At 35.7% G+C, this 16,724-nt stretch overlaps 1 protein-coding gene across 10 annotated transcripts in view; it reads right to left on the bottom strand.

Moving 5' to 3' along the window:
- Positions 1–6,169: 6,169 nt before the first annotated feature.
- Positions 6,170–16,724, bottom strand: part of SENP6 (SUMO specific peptidase 6) — a 106,352-nt gene continuing 95,797 nt past the window's right edge. For all 10 annotated transcript variants that reach the window (XM_059083066.2, XM_059083068.2, XM_059083065.2 and 7 more), the window contains 5 exons: positions 14,056–14,159; positions 12,016–12,104; positions 10,253–10,321; positions 10,001–10,151; positions 6,170–6,554 (listed from right to left, as the gene is read on the bottom strand). In XM_059083066.2, the coding sequence (XP_058939049.1) occupies positions 6,345–6,554; positions 10,001–10,151; positions 10,253–10,321; positions 12,016–12,104; positions 14,056–14,159 (623 nt within the window). In that variant the 3' untranslated portion in view covers positions 6,170–6,344. The remainder of the gene's footprint in view (positions 6,555–10,000; positions 10,152–10,252; positions 10,322–12,015; positions 12,105–14,055; positions 14,160–16,724) is intronic.

The following is a 16,724-nucleotide window of genomic DNA, read 5'->3' on the forward strand; positions in this document are numbered from 1 at the left end:
TGTTTTAATTTTATGTTGATAAAGTATTTCTCCTGTGAAGACAATGGAATGTTGATATTTTATGCTAATTTTATACTTTATTATGTTTATATTTTTAAAATATAACACTTTGGTGTTTAACATTTTTTAATGCTTTTTCTTTGGTAGTTTCACATGCTTTATCAATAATTCTTTTAAAAATCAACAACATCTTCAGTTAATCATCTTCTGTTCATTTCTCAGCTGTATGTTTCATTTATATTTAAGTATCTTTGATAACCATTTGTTCATAGAGAAAAAAGCAAAGCTCTGACTGGGACAAAGGAACACTCTTTCCTCCTGTTTTTGTTGCCTGTTTCTACGGAGGACATTTCAAAGGAAATATGCAAATTATGTCTTATTATTTTGGCATTCCTGTGATCACAGGTATAACTGTATGCTTTACCCTAGCTATAGTAATTCATCATTAGCTACTTATAGCACAGGCTTGCACTCATTCTTGCCTCCCTCTAATGCTTTCATTACTGCCATCGTGATCTTTTCAACATTCATAGCGCATCATGTTCTTCCTCTGTTTGAAATGCTTCAGTTACATTTTAGGATAATGACCAAAATCTTGAACATGGCTTCAAGGCCCTGCATGATCAGGTCCCAGCCTACCTTTCCATCTTACTCTGAGCTCCAGTTACACAGCCTTACTTTAATTTTATATTTTAAATTATGAAAATGTTTAAACATACTAGAAGATAACATAGTTCAAAAAACCCCCTATACAACCAGTTTCCATGATAATCAAGACTTAGCCACATTGCATCTCTAAAAAAACTACGGACATTGATAAATTTTCATCTTCTTTTATCTAGCCAGGTTGACCTAGCTTATAGCGTAAGATGGTGCCCAGCTTTGCTGGGGAAACTATTTCTTTGGACCTCGGTTCTATAAATTGGGAGTACATATCTCATAAAGTCATTATAAATAAATGAATCCACACATTTAAGATGTTTAGAACATGTTTGGCATATGGTACAGTTAATAAATGAGGCCATTACCATTTAGGACAGGTTACACACCCCCCTACCTCAGGGCCTTTGCACAGTCTACAAGCACTATTCTTCTTTTGCCCTCTCAGACTGTACGTCTACCAATAGTTCAAATGTCACATCTTTAGGGAAGATGTCCCCAACCTCCCTAGATTAGCCTATATTGTCTTCATACAGTTTATGCTTTTCCTGCATGGCACTTATTTAAAATTATTAATTCGTGAGGCTGTAACAAACAGTTGTCCTTCCATTATACTATAAGGAAGCTCCATGAGCGGAGAAGATGGTATGTTTGGCTCCCTGTTTTAAATCCCTAATACCTAGTACAAAGTAGGTACTCAGAACATCTATTCAATATTTAAGGATCAATTTCTTTTCAACTAATTTGTTTTGGATCAAATCCTCTGCTGTCAACATGTATAAAGCTAATTATAATAAATGTAGTAAGTCTTATAACAGGCTTAAACAACTACTTTTCAGTTATTTGAGGGATTAAACATATTGAAAGCATATTAAGTTAATAAAGAGTACTTCTTGGGTCTTCCTTGGTGTCACAGTGGTTGAGAGTCCGCCTGCTGATGCAGGGGACGCGGGTTCGTGCCCCGGTCCGGGAAGATCCCACGTGCCGCGGAGCGGCTGGGCCCGTGAGCCGTGGCCGCTGAGCCTGCGCGTACGGAGCCTGTGCTCCGCAACGGGAGAGGCCACAGCGGTGAGACGCCCGCGTACCGAAAAAAAAAAAAAAAAAAAAAAAAGTACTTCTTTGCACAGGAGGAAAAAAAATGCTTCTAGGTATAAAGTTTGTGTGTTTCAATTTAATACTAAAGTAAAAGGCTGATGGGGTGGAAGTCAGGGAAGGTTTAGGCTAGCAGTTAAGTGGTTCAGATATAAACAGAAGGAAGAGCCTCTAGATAAGCTTTCAGCTTTCATATTTATACACAATTTCTACTTGTGTATGAGTTTAGGGCATTTGATTACCTTACGAATATTAGTATCATCAAATCTGTTTTCTTCCTAGAAGAATCCACTTGTATATAAGAATTAGGCTTGTAATTTTTTCATTACAATAATTATAAAAGAATGATTCTCATGAAACTTCAATTCCCCAAGACACTAGTCATTTATTCTCGTTTCCAAATCATATACCCAACTATTAATAAAATAAAATGTAAAAAAATATAACTGACCTCAGATTAAGTTTCAAAAGCACCTTCTCATAAAGTTCAGTTCACAAACTCCCCAAATAGTTGACTTTGTCTTCTGAAGGCTAGTATTTATAAGGAAGTTTAGAGAATCAGTGCAGGAGAGGAGGAGAAGGATATGGCCAAATTCTGTATTTAGGACACTGTGTTCTGTATTTTCCTCTTGTTTAATCATTCTGCATATTAGTTCCAAGTAACCTGCTTAATTTGTTCTAAATTTTCCCCAACTTATTTGACACAGAACTTATAACTATCTCTCAAAACTAGAGTTAGCAAACATACTTTGAGAACTGCTAGTCTGGCTGCATTCTACAGATTGACAGGTTCAGAATGCGAGTGCAAATGTAAAACCACCTTGGTTCTAGTGATCCTGTAGCTCCTGGTGACCACTGAGAGTTCACAAATCATGCATTTATTAATCCATTTTAGAATCGCATTAAGAGCTGATGTTCTATCTTACAATTTGCAGAATCTACTTTTTGCCCTTTGATTAACAAGGTACCTACCAGTCTCTAACCTTTGAGTACCTTAATAATTTCTTTATAATTCTGCAAGGCTTAGTAACGGCAATTTATTAAGTTTACCCATCAAGTTCTTAATGAGAATTTGGGAGTTGGGGGTAAAGGGGTATCTTAAAGCATTTGAGAGAAGAAAATGCAGACAAGCCTCATTACCTTTGGGACCAGCAACTTGAAAGCTGTCAGGGACATATACTGATTCTTTTACATCAGTGGAAGGTGCATAACAGAATTACTTGAGGAATTATTTGAAAATTCATGGCACCACTGGGGTTAAGACCCTAGGTATGCATGTGTATTCCGAAAAGCCCCAGGTGATTCCGATAAACATTTCTAGAAAATCCTTGTTTTGCATAATATGTTCCTCACTGTAATCTTTTACAATAAGCACAACGTAACTTATCTGTGATAAAGACAGTGAAGACCTCCAAGCTTCTCAGCTGTTTTCATTCTGCTTCAGGCCGCGGGTCTGTGGTCTTTCCCTGAATACACTGCACCCTGATTCCCTGAATAGCAGTTTAGGGTTTTCTACCATCATTCCTCCGTCTGGTTTCTCAAAATTCAGATGGGAGGTCTATTTCCCCCCAGGGTACACAATCCTTCCACTTGATCAACCAATACTTGTTCTGTGGTTAAATTTAAGTTTCAAAGAGCAGTTTTTTTCTTCTTCTCAGGAGTAGGGAAACAACAAATGTACCAGGAAGTCTTGTTGGAGTATTTTAGGACATTCTTTAGTAGATTACGTTTCCTAATAGGGTCTGGTGTTGGCCTCTGTGAGTTCGGTTGCCTTAAACTATCCATTGATAGTCCCCTGGCTAGACAGGCTGTAGTATCCTCCCCCCACGTCTCTCTCCCTTCTCCTTTGGTCCTCAGAGCCATCTACTACAGAGCCACCTCGTTGTCTGTACCTCTTCTAGATATACAGCACTACACTACCTCATCTCTTACAGATTCTGTTTCTTCTAACTATATTATCCTTTCTGTCACTATATCCCAGTAGCTTTTTTCCACCAATTCTTGATCATATATATTAAAATACATTCTTTATTATTCCTCTTCAGTGAATTTTCTGAGACTTTAAGTATAATTTTTAATCTCTGGGAAATTAAAACTTATTCTTTTTATATCTTACAGTTTTCAGAGATCATAGTTTTTTAAAGAAAAAAATACAGAATTCATTTTGGTGACTTAAAACAAGATATAATTTAGATAATTATTTTATCCTTTCAAATAAGACCTCCTACATTTAATTGACTAACAGTTTAAGCACAGGTTACTATGCTTAACTTATTTAGGTTTATGTGAATCTGAAATAATACCATTAAGTTTTCAACTGTCTTAGCAACATCAGAGGAAAAGGACTAGTTAAATGCCACCTTCGCTCCTAAACTACCAAGAGCTAAGACACATACAAATTTTATGGCAAGTAATCTAAAACTCTTCTAAAAATGATTAACTGTTATTCTATCCAACAAGAAAACAAATACAACAGATCTATCTAATTAGTTAAGACACCAGATACTCGTCATGCAGTTTCAGCATCTAGTAACAAACCTCTAAGCTTTAAAACTGTTTCACAACTTCTAAGTACTAATAATACATTTTAAAAGGTTGATACCCACTTTAAACTACATATAGAAGTACCAGAGTACACAATTAACAAGTGTATGTGCATAAACACCGAAGAAAGAGTCTCAGGTCTAATTTTGGAGCTCAACCTGGCAGTCTCCAAAGATTTATCTCCAAAGCAAAGCCATTAGCATAACTTCTAAAAAATAGAATTTTTCATGTCAAAACGTGATTGACTGAATTGGCCCAAGGAATAGGTTATCTTCTTATCTTTTCAAAAATTAAGAGTGCAAAATGTAACCATTAGAAATTGAAACAAAAACAAGCATTTCAGAATAGTTCTTTCAGTACCCTTCAAATTCTGACAAAATACAGGACAGTAAAAAAATTAAATATGTCAATTTTGCTTACTGCTATCAGGTTTTTAAAAATTTCCATTTTTTGGTCCATATTCAGTAAATAATAAAATTAAACTCTTTTCATATCTGAGTTAAGAGCTCTAGGGTATTCCTTAAAAAGAAATAATGTAATCATAAATAAAAATGTTAAGATAGTTCAAAGTAACAAATCCATAATCAATACCACTAATGGTGATGTTCCTTAACCTTACATTTTAATGTTTCCCTTAATGAGTGTGTCTAAATATAAATATATACATATTTTTTGGTTGTTGTTAACAATACCCACAATCCGCCCCAAACACATCCACAGACTTTATCAAATCCAAGTTAAGTAGCCTAAAATGTTGGTTGCAATGCCAGAAATGGCCAGATTAAAAATAAATTGCTGATGAAAAATGGTCTTCCTTTTATTCTCAACTATGTTTGTTATATGTGCTTTTAAAATTATTTAACAAAAAAATGACCTTTAAAATATATAATGTCACGTCTCAAAGTTAATTTGAAAGAACTGTGTAACATTTCATTTGAAAATAACAGTTTCAGCAGATATATGCAAGATTCCTACATGAGTTGTAAATCTGTCATCAAAACCATCATATTTTACTATTTTTAAAGGGGAATTCAATATAGGAGATTTTTTCTGCATTATGCAACTGATTAAAGACAGCACTTTTACATGTAAAAATAATTTACACTAAAAAACTCAGGTGCAAAAAGTCTGATACTCTGTTTATCAAAATAACAAGAACAAAATGAGCAATGATAAAATAGCAAAAGTCATTACAAAAAATAGTAAATTCCTATTTAAATTCCTGTGTTCACAGGTTAAAAATGTTTATCAATTAACTATATCACAGATTGTAGATACTTTAAGCTATAATATAGAAAGGTAACATGGGATATTTGAAATTCAAGTTGTACTTAGCAAAATAGTTTTAACCTGAGTCTTTAACATCTTCAGAAATGTACTTGACAACAATGTATGGATAAAGTATAGTTAATATTTAGTAGTATAATTCAAAGTTATTTTTCTTTGACTTGCTCTAAATACTGCTTCTTCTTAAATGTTTGAGTAAAATTATAAATATTTATTACACTTTTGGGGCCAAATTCTCTAAACACAAGGGAGTGTCTGAATTAAAAGCTGTGACTTTTTCCTGCTATACAAACATATGAGGATGTCTTTCATGTTCATAATGCCTTTGATTTAATCTTATTTTCACATTTCAAGTTATTTTAAAACAAATGCAAAGGTCAAAAGATTATCATAGATACACACCCACTGAAGAATTTAATACAATCTCACTAAAGAATATCAACTTAATCATCTCCTCCTATAAATATTTTTTTATTTATTTTGTGTTTAGAAGTTGTAGTTTTAAGTACTATTAACAGAAAATACATAACAAAAGCTTCCTAATAAGTGAAAAAAATAATTATAAATGCTGAAAAAATTGGCCTCATTAACATATTTACAGACTTTTATTTAATACATACCATTGGAAATTATATGACATTTATACAAGCATTAACATTTTTAAATCACTCTGCGTAGTGAGCACTTCAGCTCTTTACCGTCTATACCCTTGAAAGTCACTCAGTTGCTGAAGGCAATACTGACACAAGCATCAAAAATGGTCAATCTGAGATGTTACTGACATACTGTTCTGCTCCTTCTCCTACAGATGTTGCTGTTGAATAAGTGTCCTTATGTTTCTTTTTTTCTTTGCTCTGATCTTCCTGCAATTTAAGAATTATGTTCCGGATTTCTTCTCTTTTGGTTCTCATTCTTGGGGGAGGAAACCAGTTTGTCAAATTCATAGGCAGTTCAAAATTGAGAATTGGATTCTGAAAATAAAAACATTAAAATGCACCTTAGAAAACTATAATAAAAATTATCTTGGTTTCAGTCACAAAAGCATCTCAGAGAAGAAATGAAAAAAATCAGTAACATGTAATCAGTACTTACTCATTATCTATTTCATGCAGGCACTGTGCTGGGCACTGGAGATGTAAGACAAGACAGTTTCTGCCTACAGATCTTATAGTCTAGATCAAGGGTCAGCAAACTACAGCTAGTGGGCCACATTCTGCCTATTGCCTGTTTTTGTAAATAAAGCCTGATTGAATACACCCACAGTAACTCATCTACATGCTGCCTGTGGATGCTTTCTTTCATGCCGCAATAGCAGAACCGAGTGTAGAGACCGTATGGCCGCAGAGCCTAAAATATTTACTACCTGACTACCTGGTGCCTTATGAAAGTGATTGCTAACCCCAGTCGAGATAGACAGATAACTCAACAATTAAAACAATGAATATGACAAGTATTAAGGCAGGAGAAGCAGAGAGTCCTATGTGAATACATATATAAGGGCTTAGCACAATTTCAAGAAGTGATATTCATGCTAAGACCTGAAGAATGAGTAGGAGTTAGCCAAATAAGGAATGATGGAAGCAACAGGAAAGAGCATTCCAGGTAAGGAAATATGTACCAACGCCTGGAGGCAAGAGACAATATGACACAACACGAGAGGCCGAAATGACATCCAGGGGGCTGGTGTGTAGAATGCTGGAGTGAGAATGGTGGAAATGAGGCTAGAAGCTTGGACAGGAGTTGGATGATGCTGGCCACGTGAAGGATTCTGGTCTTTAACTCAAGAACAACAGGAAGCCATTATAAGATTTAAAGCAGAAAGGCAACACAATTAGATTTGGGTTTTGGGAAAACAACTGTGAAAATTACAAGACAAGAGGCCAGCCACATCAGAGGTTGGTGCAGCAGTTTGGAACAGCGACGCTAATGAAAGGGACTTAGGTAGCAGGGGTAAATAACTGAACATAAGTGACACTAAGTGACAGAATTCACAGGGCTTATGGCACCATGGGTGGTGGATGCAGAAGAGGAAGAAGTCAAGATAACTGTGAAGAATATCCAAGAGAGCCCAGAGATAAACCCACACACATATGGTCAGCTTATTTTTGTTAAAGGAGGCAAGAATATACAATGAGAAAAGACAGCCTCTTCAGTAAGTGGTGCTGGGAGAACTGGGCAGCTACATGTAAAATAATGAAATTAGAACACTCCCTAACACCATACACAAAAATAAACTCCAAATGGATTAAAGACCTCAGTGTAAGGCCAGGCACTACAAAACTCTTAGAGGAAAACACAGACAGAACACTCTATGACATAAATCACAGCAAGATCCTTTTTGACCCACCTCCCAGAGAAATGGAAATAAAAATAAAAATAAACAAATGGGCTTAAATGCTTTTGCACAGCAAAGGAAACCATAAACAAGACAAAAACACAACCCTCAGAAGGGGAGAAAATATTTGCAAATGAAGCAACTGATACAGGATTAATCTCCAAAATTTACAAGCAGCTCATGCAGCTCAATATCAAAAAAACAAACCCAATCCAAAAATGGGCAGAAGGCCTAAATAGACATTTCTCCAAAGAAGATACACAGATCGCCAACAAACACATGAAAGGACACGCTCAACATCACTCATCATTAGAGAAATGCAAATCACAACTACAATGAAGTATCACCTCACACCAGTTAGAATGGGCATCATCAGAAAATCTACAAACAATAAATGCTGGAGGGCTTCCCTGGTGGTGCAGTGGTTAAGAATCCGCCTGCCAATGCAGGGGACATGGGTTCGAGCCCTGATCTGGGAAGATCCCACATGCTGCGGAGCAACTAAGCCCGTGTGCCACAACTACTAAGCCTGCGCTCTAGAGCCCATGAGCCACAGCTACTGAACCAGCATGCTGCAAACTATTGAAGCCCGCATGCCTAGAGCCTATGCTCTGCACAAGAGAAGTCACTGCAATGAGAAGCCTGCACACGGCAATGAAAAGTAGCCCCCACTTGCTGCAACTAGAGAAAGTCCATGCACAGCAACGAAGACCCAATGAAGCTAAAAATAAATAAATTTTAAAAAAATGCTGGAGAGGGTGTGGAGAAAAGGGAACCCTCTTGCACTGATGGTGGGAATGTAAATTGATACAGCCACTATGGAGAACAGTATGGAGGTTCCTTAAAAAACTAAAAATAGAACTGCCATATGACCCAGCAATCCCACTTCTGGGCATATACCCTGAGAAAACTGTAATTCAAAGAGTCATGTACCACAATGTTCACTGTAGCTCTATTTACAACAGCCAGGACATGGAAGCTATCTAAGTGTCCATCGACAGAGGAATGGATAAAGAAGATGTGGCACATATATACAATGGAATATTACTCAGCCATAAAAAGAAACGAAATTGAGTTATTTGTAGTGAGGTGGATGGACCTAGCGTCTGTCATACGGAGTGAAATAAGTCAGAAAGAGAAAAACAAATACTGTATGCTAACACATATATACGGAATCTGAAAAAAAAAAAAAAGGTTCTGAAGAACCTAGGGGCAGGACAGGAAGAAAGACGCAGAGAATGGACTTGAGGACACGGGAGCGGGAAGTGTAAGCTGGGACGAAGTGAGAGAGTGGCATGGACATATGTACACTACCAAACGTAAAATAGAGAGCTAGTGGGAAGCAGCTGCATAGCACAGGGAGATCAGCTCGGTGCTCTGTGACCACCTAGAGGGGTGGGATAGGGAGGGTGGGAAGGAGGGACATGCAAGAGGGAGGAGATATGGGGATACATGTATACATATAGCTGATTCACCTTGTTATAAAGCAAAAACTAACACAGCATTGTAAAGCAATTATACTCCAATAAAGATGTTAAAAAATAAATAGAATATCCAAGAGAGGTGTGCGTGGTATTGTACCTCTGAAGTCGAAGGAAGCATGTGTTATGTGGAAGGAATAAAACAGTGCCAAATGGTGCTGTGAGGTCAGGAACAATTTCAATATAAGGGTGAGGGTCAAGCCGGATTATAGAGATTTGAGAAGCAAATAGAATTCATGGAAATGAAGACAATGAATATAAACACTTGCCCAGAAATATGTCTGTGAAGGGGAGAAAAGAAGGTAAAAGATACAGCCCGAATCCTGGGAGAGATTTCTTAAGGCAGAAAGAGCCAGTGGAGAGGAACTGATTAGTGATGAGTAATCAGGTCAACAAGCCTTGGAGTTGAGGGAGTACGGTCTTTTTTATTGTATGCCTTAAAAATCCTCCAATTTAAGAGTTTTTGCTCCTTGGAATAATTTTTGAAACAATAGTTTCCAATCTCTTCAAAATATTTGCTTACTGTGTTTTTTACACTAACATGAGATCAAACACACCATTTTATTATTTATTAAATCAGATCCAACAAACTGAAACCCACCTCAAAAAAGCTCTCTACATACTGCAATACGTATACACCACAATCACTGAAGTTGTTTTGCTGGGGTACTTTTGGATTAGAGCCTTTCATAACATCTTTGGAAAAACTTCTTTTGCTTCCTTTTTTAACTTCCCATTCCACCTCTAAATACCTGCAATGATGTGTATATAGTAAGAATATATACATACATTTAAATATACAGTTCCTCATTCCCCTCAGAACACAAAAGTACAGGTAGAGTTTTGCACTTACTCTCTTAGAATTTTTACAACATTTGACCGAGAAGGGCCTCTGAGTGAGTCCATCAGTAGGATACAAGGTCTGTAGGGTAGAAATGGCCAAATATTAATACTTTATAATGTTTAAAAGGCATAAAAAGATGTACATTAACAATAAAATTTCAAACCTTAAAAATTCACTTTGTATGACTCAGTAAAACTTGCCTGGTGGGGGGGATAACACCCTAATAATACTTAACTATCCATGGTTATATTAAATACTGAATTATAGAGTTATAATTTAACCATATCTAAGTTATGAATATAGTTCACCAAAGTTCCTAAAAATACTTCAAAATTTAGTAGAAAGTCAAAACAATTCTGAAAATTTGAACATCTCCATATTCCAAATTACCAAAAGTGAGACCATGCAAAAGTGGAAAAAAAAATAATCCCATTTTTAACTAAAATTTATTTAAGATTAAAAAATCAAGTAATCTTCACATAAAAGAATTAGTTTAGAATCCAGTGTTTTGGGCAAGGTTCCACTTCTAAACACTCAGTATAAATAATACTCGTTTTAAAATTTTGTTGTTAAACCCAAGTAAGTGAGGAAGTCTAATATAGTGCAAAAAGTCCTGAAATGATTAAAGATCTAGGTTCTTCCTGGCTAACATTTTATGGGATTTGGAAAAAATCTTTCAACTGCTCTAGGTCTCTATGTTTTCCTTTATAAATGAAGTTTGCTTTTCAAATGCTATTGATGGAGTTTCAGACAAGATTTCCTACAAAAAGTCAAGAGATGAATGAAGTCTAGAAATAGGAACTACTTCATCACCTAAGAAGTCTGCAGACCCTGGCAAGATCTCAGAACATGTACTTCTGAGAACCAAAATAGACTCACTCTCAATTTGGGGTTTCCATCTGTGTTTTTTTTTTTTTTTTTGCTGCACCACGGCTTGCGGGATCTTAGTTCCCCAACCAGGGACTGAACCCATGCCCTCAGCAGTGAGAGCGCAGAATCCTAACCACTGGACTGCCAGGGAATTCCCTGGGTTTCCCACCTGGAACATGTCCCTTAGAACTCCCTTAAGTCACTCCACAGCCTTCACACAGTAGTTATGGAACCAGTGTAAACTCCAATTCCCATGTTACTGATGTGAATTTGAATGACATTCTTTGTCCTTTCCTGCTCCAAATCACTATATATCCAAAAGGAATAGTGGTTTTCTATGCACATGCACAGACATGGAAAACGGGCAAATGGAGAACTAAAATAATTTCCATTCTCCCCAACTCAAACCCTGGACATTGGGCAGGACCTAATTTTCCTCACTGACTCTGAAAGCTTCTGTGATTTTTGCTTAAATACTTGTTTTAATTAAAACAGTATGGTTAATGTTTTATTCTAAGAGCGTACGTGAATAAAAATTATCATGTAGGGTCTTCCCTGGTGGCGTGGTGGTTTAAGAATCCGCCTGCCAATGCAGGGGATATGGGTTTAAGCCCTGGTCCGGGAAGATCCCACATGCCACGGAGCAACTAAGCCCGTGCACCACAACTACTGAGCCCACACGTCTAGAGCCCATGCTCCGCAACAAGAGAAGCCACTGCAATGAGAAGGCTGCAAACCGCAACAAAGAGTAGCCCTCGCTCGCCGCAACTAAAGAAAGCACACATACAGCAATGAAGACCCAATGCAGCCAAAAATAAGTAAATAAAATAAATTTTTAAAAAAAGAGTAACAGTTAAAAAAAACCGATCATGTAGTTTGCAAGATGTACGGTTAATGCTTACTGTTTACAGACAGTAGGCTTTAAATGCCACTGTCCTATTTCAGAATTGCAGTTGTCATCGGCAAGGAATCCATCATCACTGCTGTCATCCTATAAAAGAGAGACTACTGTTAGTATTGAAAATATACAATCTAAATGACTAATAACAACAAAATAGCACTATTGAGGATAAAAATCCTTGTAGCAAATACGTAAAAAATATTTTTCTATTTAGGTGATCAGACATTAGAAAATGTGGTATGTCACTCGATTCCAATGATGTAACACTACAACACAGGCATCTTAATGAAAGAAACCATCAATCAGAGGTCTACGAAAACTTGTTACATCTATTTACTCAATCTAAATTTTTAAAGTATATCATGACTGATTCTTCTCTAGTCAAACATTATGGCTCTGATTTTAGGTATTTTTACAAAAATTTAATTTGTTGGCTAAAACAACTGTTTTCACAATAGGACATGAATGACTTATATTTATCATCTTTTCACACAAAATGTTTTTTCATATCAGAAACATTCAAAGGTTTTTTGGAAACACTGTTTTACTTGACAAAACCCTTTACCCACTTCACTTGAGAGAAGACAGCTTTATGATAGTGTGTCTTATTCTACTGATTATCTTGAATGTAAAACAACAAAGCTTTTTTTGTCCTGTGGGAAAGGTTCTGGCAACCTTTTGAATGAAACAGTCAACAGTAGGAATAATAATAGTAGTAATACACAGTTAGATTAACTAGTTCACGTAACTGCTATGACCAAAAAGGAGCATATGAAGTGCTCATTATAAACCTTGAATGTAATCCAGATATGTGTCTGTATATATTAGGAAGAAAAACTGTATTTCATAGCCATACACTGTAGACCAAGGGACATCATAAAAATGTTTTTTGTTCACAAAAGGATTGAGCAAAAAGGAAAAATGGTACAGTTCAAAGTTATCTTTACTACTAGATAAACTCAAAGTTTGTCTTAACAGCTAAGGAAGAGGCAGAAAAAGGAAATGGAATAAGCTTTTCTCTCAGTAGAAAATACCTGTTTAACTGAAGTTATAAAATATTTTCAAAAATATACTTTATTCTTGGTGTTAATAAAGCTTATTAGGGCAAACAAGACTCTAAGGAAATATGAGAATCGACCTATGTTCATTTAAACTAAATATGATCTGCTCCTGCCATGATCCATATACAGCAGATTAGATGAAAGAAAAAAATCATTAGACAGGTGGCAAAAATAGTGTAATTCTGCTGCGTTCGTGCACCACACACCACATAACTGAAAATGTGAACACCTGCCTCCTGAGTGTTAAGTAAGGCCGAAGGTTAAGCACGCTTTAAAAGAGCACCGGAAAGGGGTGCGGTAGGGGTGGTGGGTGGTCGCTGGGTCGCGGCGGGAGGATCCATTTTACATAGAAACTTTCCACGGTGGGTGATATTAGTTTAGTCCTCAATGGCAAACTAAACAAACAAAAACCCCAAAACAAAAAATGAAACAACGTTCATACATCTATCCGGGCAACTTCTGAACTGAAAACCAAATTTGTGTTGTGAGATGAGATCCAAATCCAGAAGGCACGAGTTAACCATTTTAAGGAATTGCCTATAAAAATCTAAAGAAGGGGCTTCCCTGGTGGCACAGTGGTTGAGAATCTGCCTGCCAATGCAGGGGACATGGGTTCGAGCCCTGGTCTGGGAGGATCCCACGTGCCGCGGAGCAACTAGGCCCGTGAGCCACAACTACTGAGCCTGCGTTGTCTGGAGCCTGTGCTCTGCAACAAGAGAGGCCACGATAGTGAGAGGCCCGCGCACCGCGATGAAGAGTGGCTCCCGCTTGCTGCAACTAGAGAAAGCCCTCGCACAGAAACGAAGACCCAACACAGTAAAAATAAATAAATTAATTAAAAATTAACAGAAAAAAAAAAAAAAAGAAGAGACAGAGGGAATTTACCTTTCCTCTGCCTTAAAAAAAAAAAAAAAAAAAACTAAAGAAAAACTTTTAACTATATAAAATACTAGAACTTTCTGCCAAGCGTTAGGTTTCACCTGGTTATCCTGATCTTCTGAGAAGTCGATGAGTTCATCTTCAAGCATTTTACTACCTTCAGCTGATTCATCACTGTAGTTTAGTCTGATTTTGCTTAAGCCATCTGTATCAATAAGAAACATTACATAATTTTTAAAAAGAACACGCACATAACTTATAGTACATGGTGTTAAAATTAATGCTAGTAATTAATTACATAGTAATTACGAATACAAAATCTGTCTTAGCATGTAAATATCACAAGTATAAAATAAGCTACTTTTAAGTAAAAAACCTGGATTATGTCATCTACAGAGTTGTTTCTACTACTCAGACCCTAAAATTTATTAAACTTTAAACACTAGGTATCAACTATATTATTAAATATTTATGTATATTTAAATACATGTACATATATATAAAGATTTTGTGCTAGGTATGCTAGATATCTTTAATAACAGAAGCTACAATAGTTTGAAAACAACTCAATTGTTCAACAACAGGAATGGTCAGCAAATGTAGAACATAAAATGAAATACTGTGTATGCTAGAGAAATTAAAATTGTGAAAATATGGAAAATTATACAAGTTAAAAAAACACGATTAAAACAAAGTAAAACAGGCTTGCTTTTGCACAAATAATTTTTAAAAATACAAAAATGAAAATAATCATGCTAGAATAGTAGTTATGGATGAGTTCCTCAACTCTGTATATTTTTCCTTCATGTTTGGTTATATTCATAGACTTTTCAACAAAATAAAATGACACAAGCCAACGAAGGTGCTGGTAATATGAAAATAAATGACTCGTAGAAATATTTGAAATGAATTCTTTTAAAGGTCTGTTTCGAGAATCTAAATCCTTAAAAATCAATGATTTTCTTAAAGAAACAGAAGATTTACCAGAAAATAATGAAAACTGAGTAGGAACTTTGATGCCAAATATACAAATATTGTTTATTGTAGAGCATACCACTTCCAAGTTTTTAAAAGCATGACTTCAAGGTATTTTAAACAGGATTTACCTTATTTTGGTACAAGTTATTAAAAGGGCAAAAGAATACTAATATAAGCAAGATAGGATGGGAAAACAGCAAGATAAAAGTGCTCCTGAAAAAATACATTTAACACATATAAAAGTCTAAATGTTGTGATTGAATACATACTATTTGAAATAATAAAGCACGCAAAGAATAACCTTTTCAATTTATCTCTTTCAAAAGTCTGTATTTTTATGCTTTCTTGAGGCAAAAATACCTATATTTAAATAAAATTTGTCCAAATCCTCAGGCAATTAAGACCTAGTCACTACAATCAAGTTATTTTTGCCGCGAAGTATTCCTGTCTATCTATACCTATCTATTACACAGAAATTGTGTCATATAAACATGAACCTTATACAAATGAAATACGTGTGCACTGCAAAAAAGGAGAAAATTAACTTAAATAGTGTAGTCAATCTCAACTATTCCGTTCAGTAAACAAATGCCCTAGTATAAATTGAGAGGCAATAACTCAATCAGCTGTTCTCCCAATCAGTCCCAGTTCCTGAGCTTTTCTCACATAGTGAGATGACCTGAAGATGCCAAACCAAGAGTGATTCTAGAGTTTAAAAATACACATTTTTCATGTACCATACAGAGCAAGACAACTATTTCAAATGGTGCCCAACTGAAAACACACCAAATCAAAGTAGTGATAACAGACATATTCTCCTACAGTTGACCTTAAAAACCTAATCCCCGTGGCAAGATACATTATTTACTGCAGCATGTCAACCGACATCAGTCAACACTTCTGACTGTACATGTTCAACGGTTAAAATTATGTTAAATGCTTTAAGTCCTGTCAACGATACTCCCAGACCAAATAGAAATAATCACTAAGATATTAATCATAATCACAAAAATTTTTACAAGCTCTCCTTATCCTCATTTCTGATACGTCATCATTTTATCTAGAATAGACGGCTTAGCCATCCTCTCCAAGGCAGTAAAGGCTCCTCTAGAGAGCATTCTCATTCAATGTACTTTGGAGTGAGTGATGCCTTGGAAACATCTGATGGAAGATATGAGAGCGCGTTCCTGAAAAATACAGACCCATTCTAGAGAACCATTTTTCAAACTATGGGACACTACGGTCATTGGATTAAGATAAGCATTTAAAAAGAATAGAAAAATACCAGTGTATCACACACAGTAAAGGTAAATTAATTTCCTTTAAGGAAGATATAGTTGATATAGTTACACACATACTAAAAACAAAACAAAATAAATGCACAAACTATAATTTTTAAAAGAAGAATAAACAGATATTATACAAGGGCAAACTACATAAAACAGATATTCTTTATTTTGGTCTCCATTAGGATTTATGGGTATACTTACTCAAATTTAACTGGTTACTTCTCAACTAGAAAATTTAACTTGTAGAGAGAGCCACCAGGAATTTCTGGGGTTTGTGTGTATGAAGGAAGTCCTAAGGCTTTGTCCCATTGCTCTAAGACATGCACTTTAATTCATTTTTTTAATACCTGAATTCACATTAAACTGTATGAAATTATTGATCAAAAAGGAACTTAAAAAATGTTCTGTGAAGATATAATTCACATACCATACAATTCACCCATTTAAAGTGTACATGTAAGTGGTTTTTGGTATATTTACAAATATTATGTGCAACCATCCCT

This window comes from Kogia breviceps, chromosome 13 (genome assembly GCF_026419965.1).
Source record: "Kogia breviceps isolate mKogBre1 chromosome 13, mKogBre1 haplotype 1, whole genome shotgun sequence".
In the NCBI taxonomy this organism is placed as follows: domain Eukaryota; kingdom Metazoa; phylum Chordata; class Mammalia; order Artiodactyla; family Physeteridae; genus Kogia; species Kogia breviceps.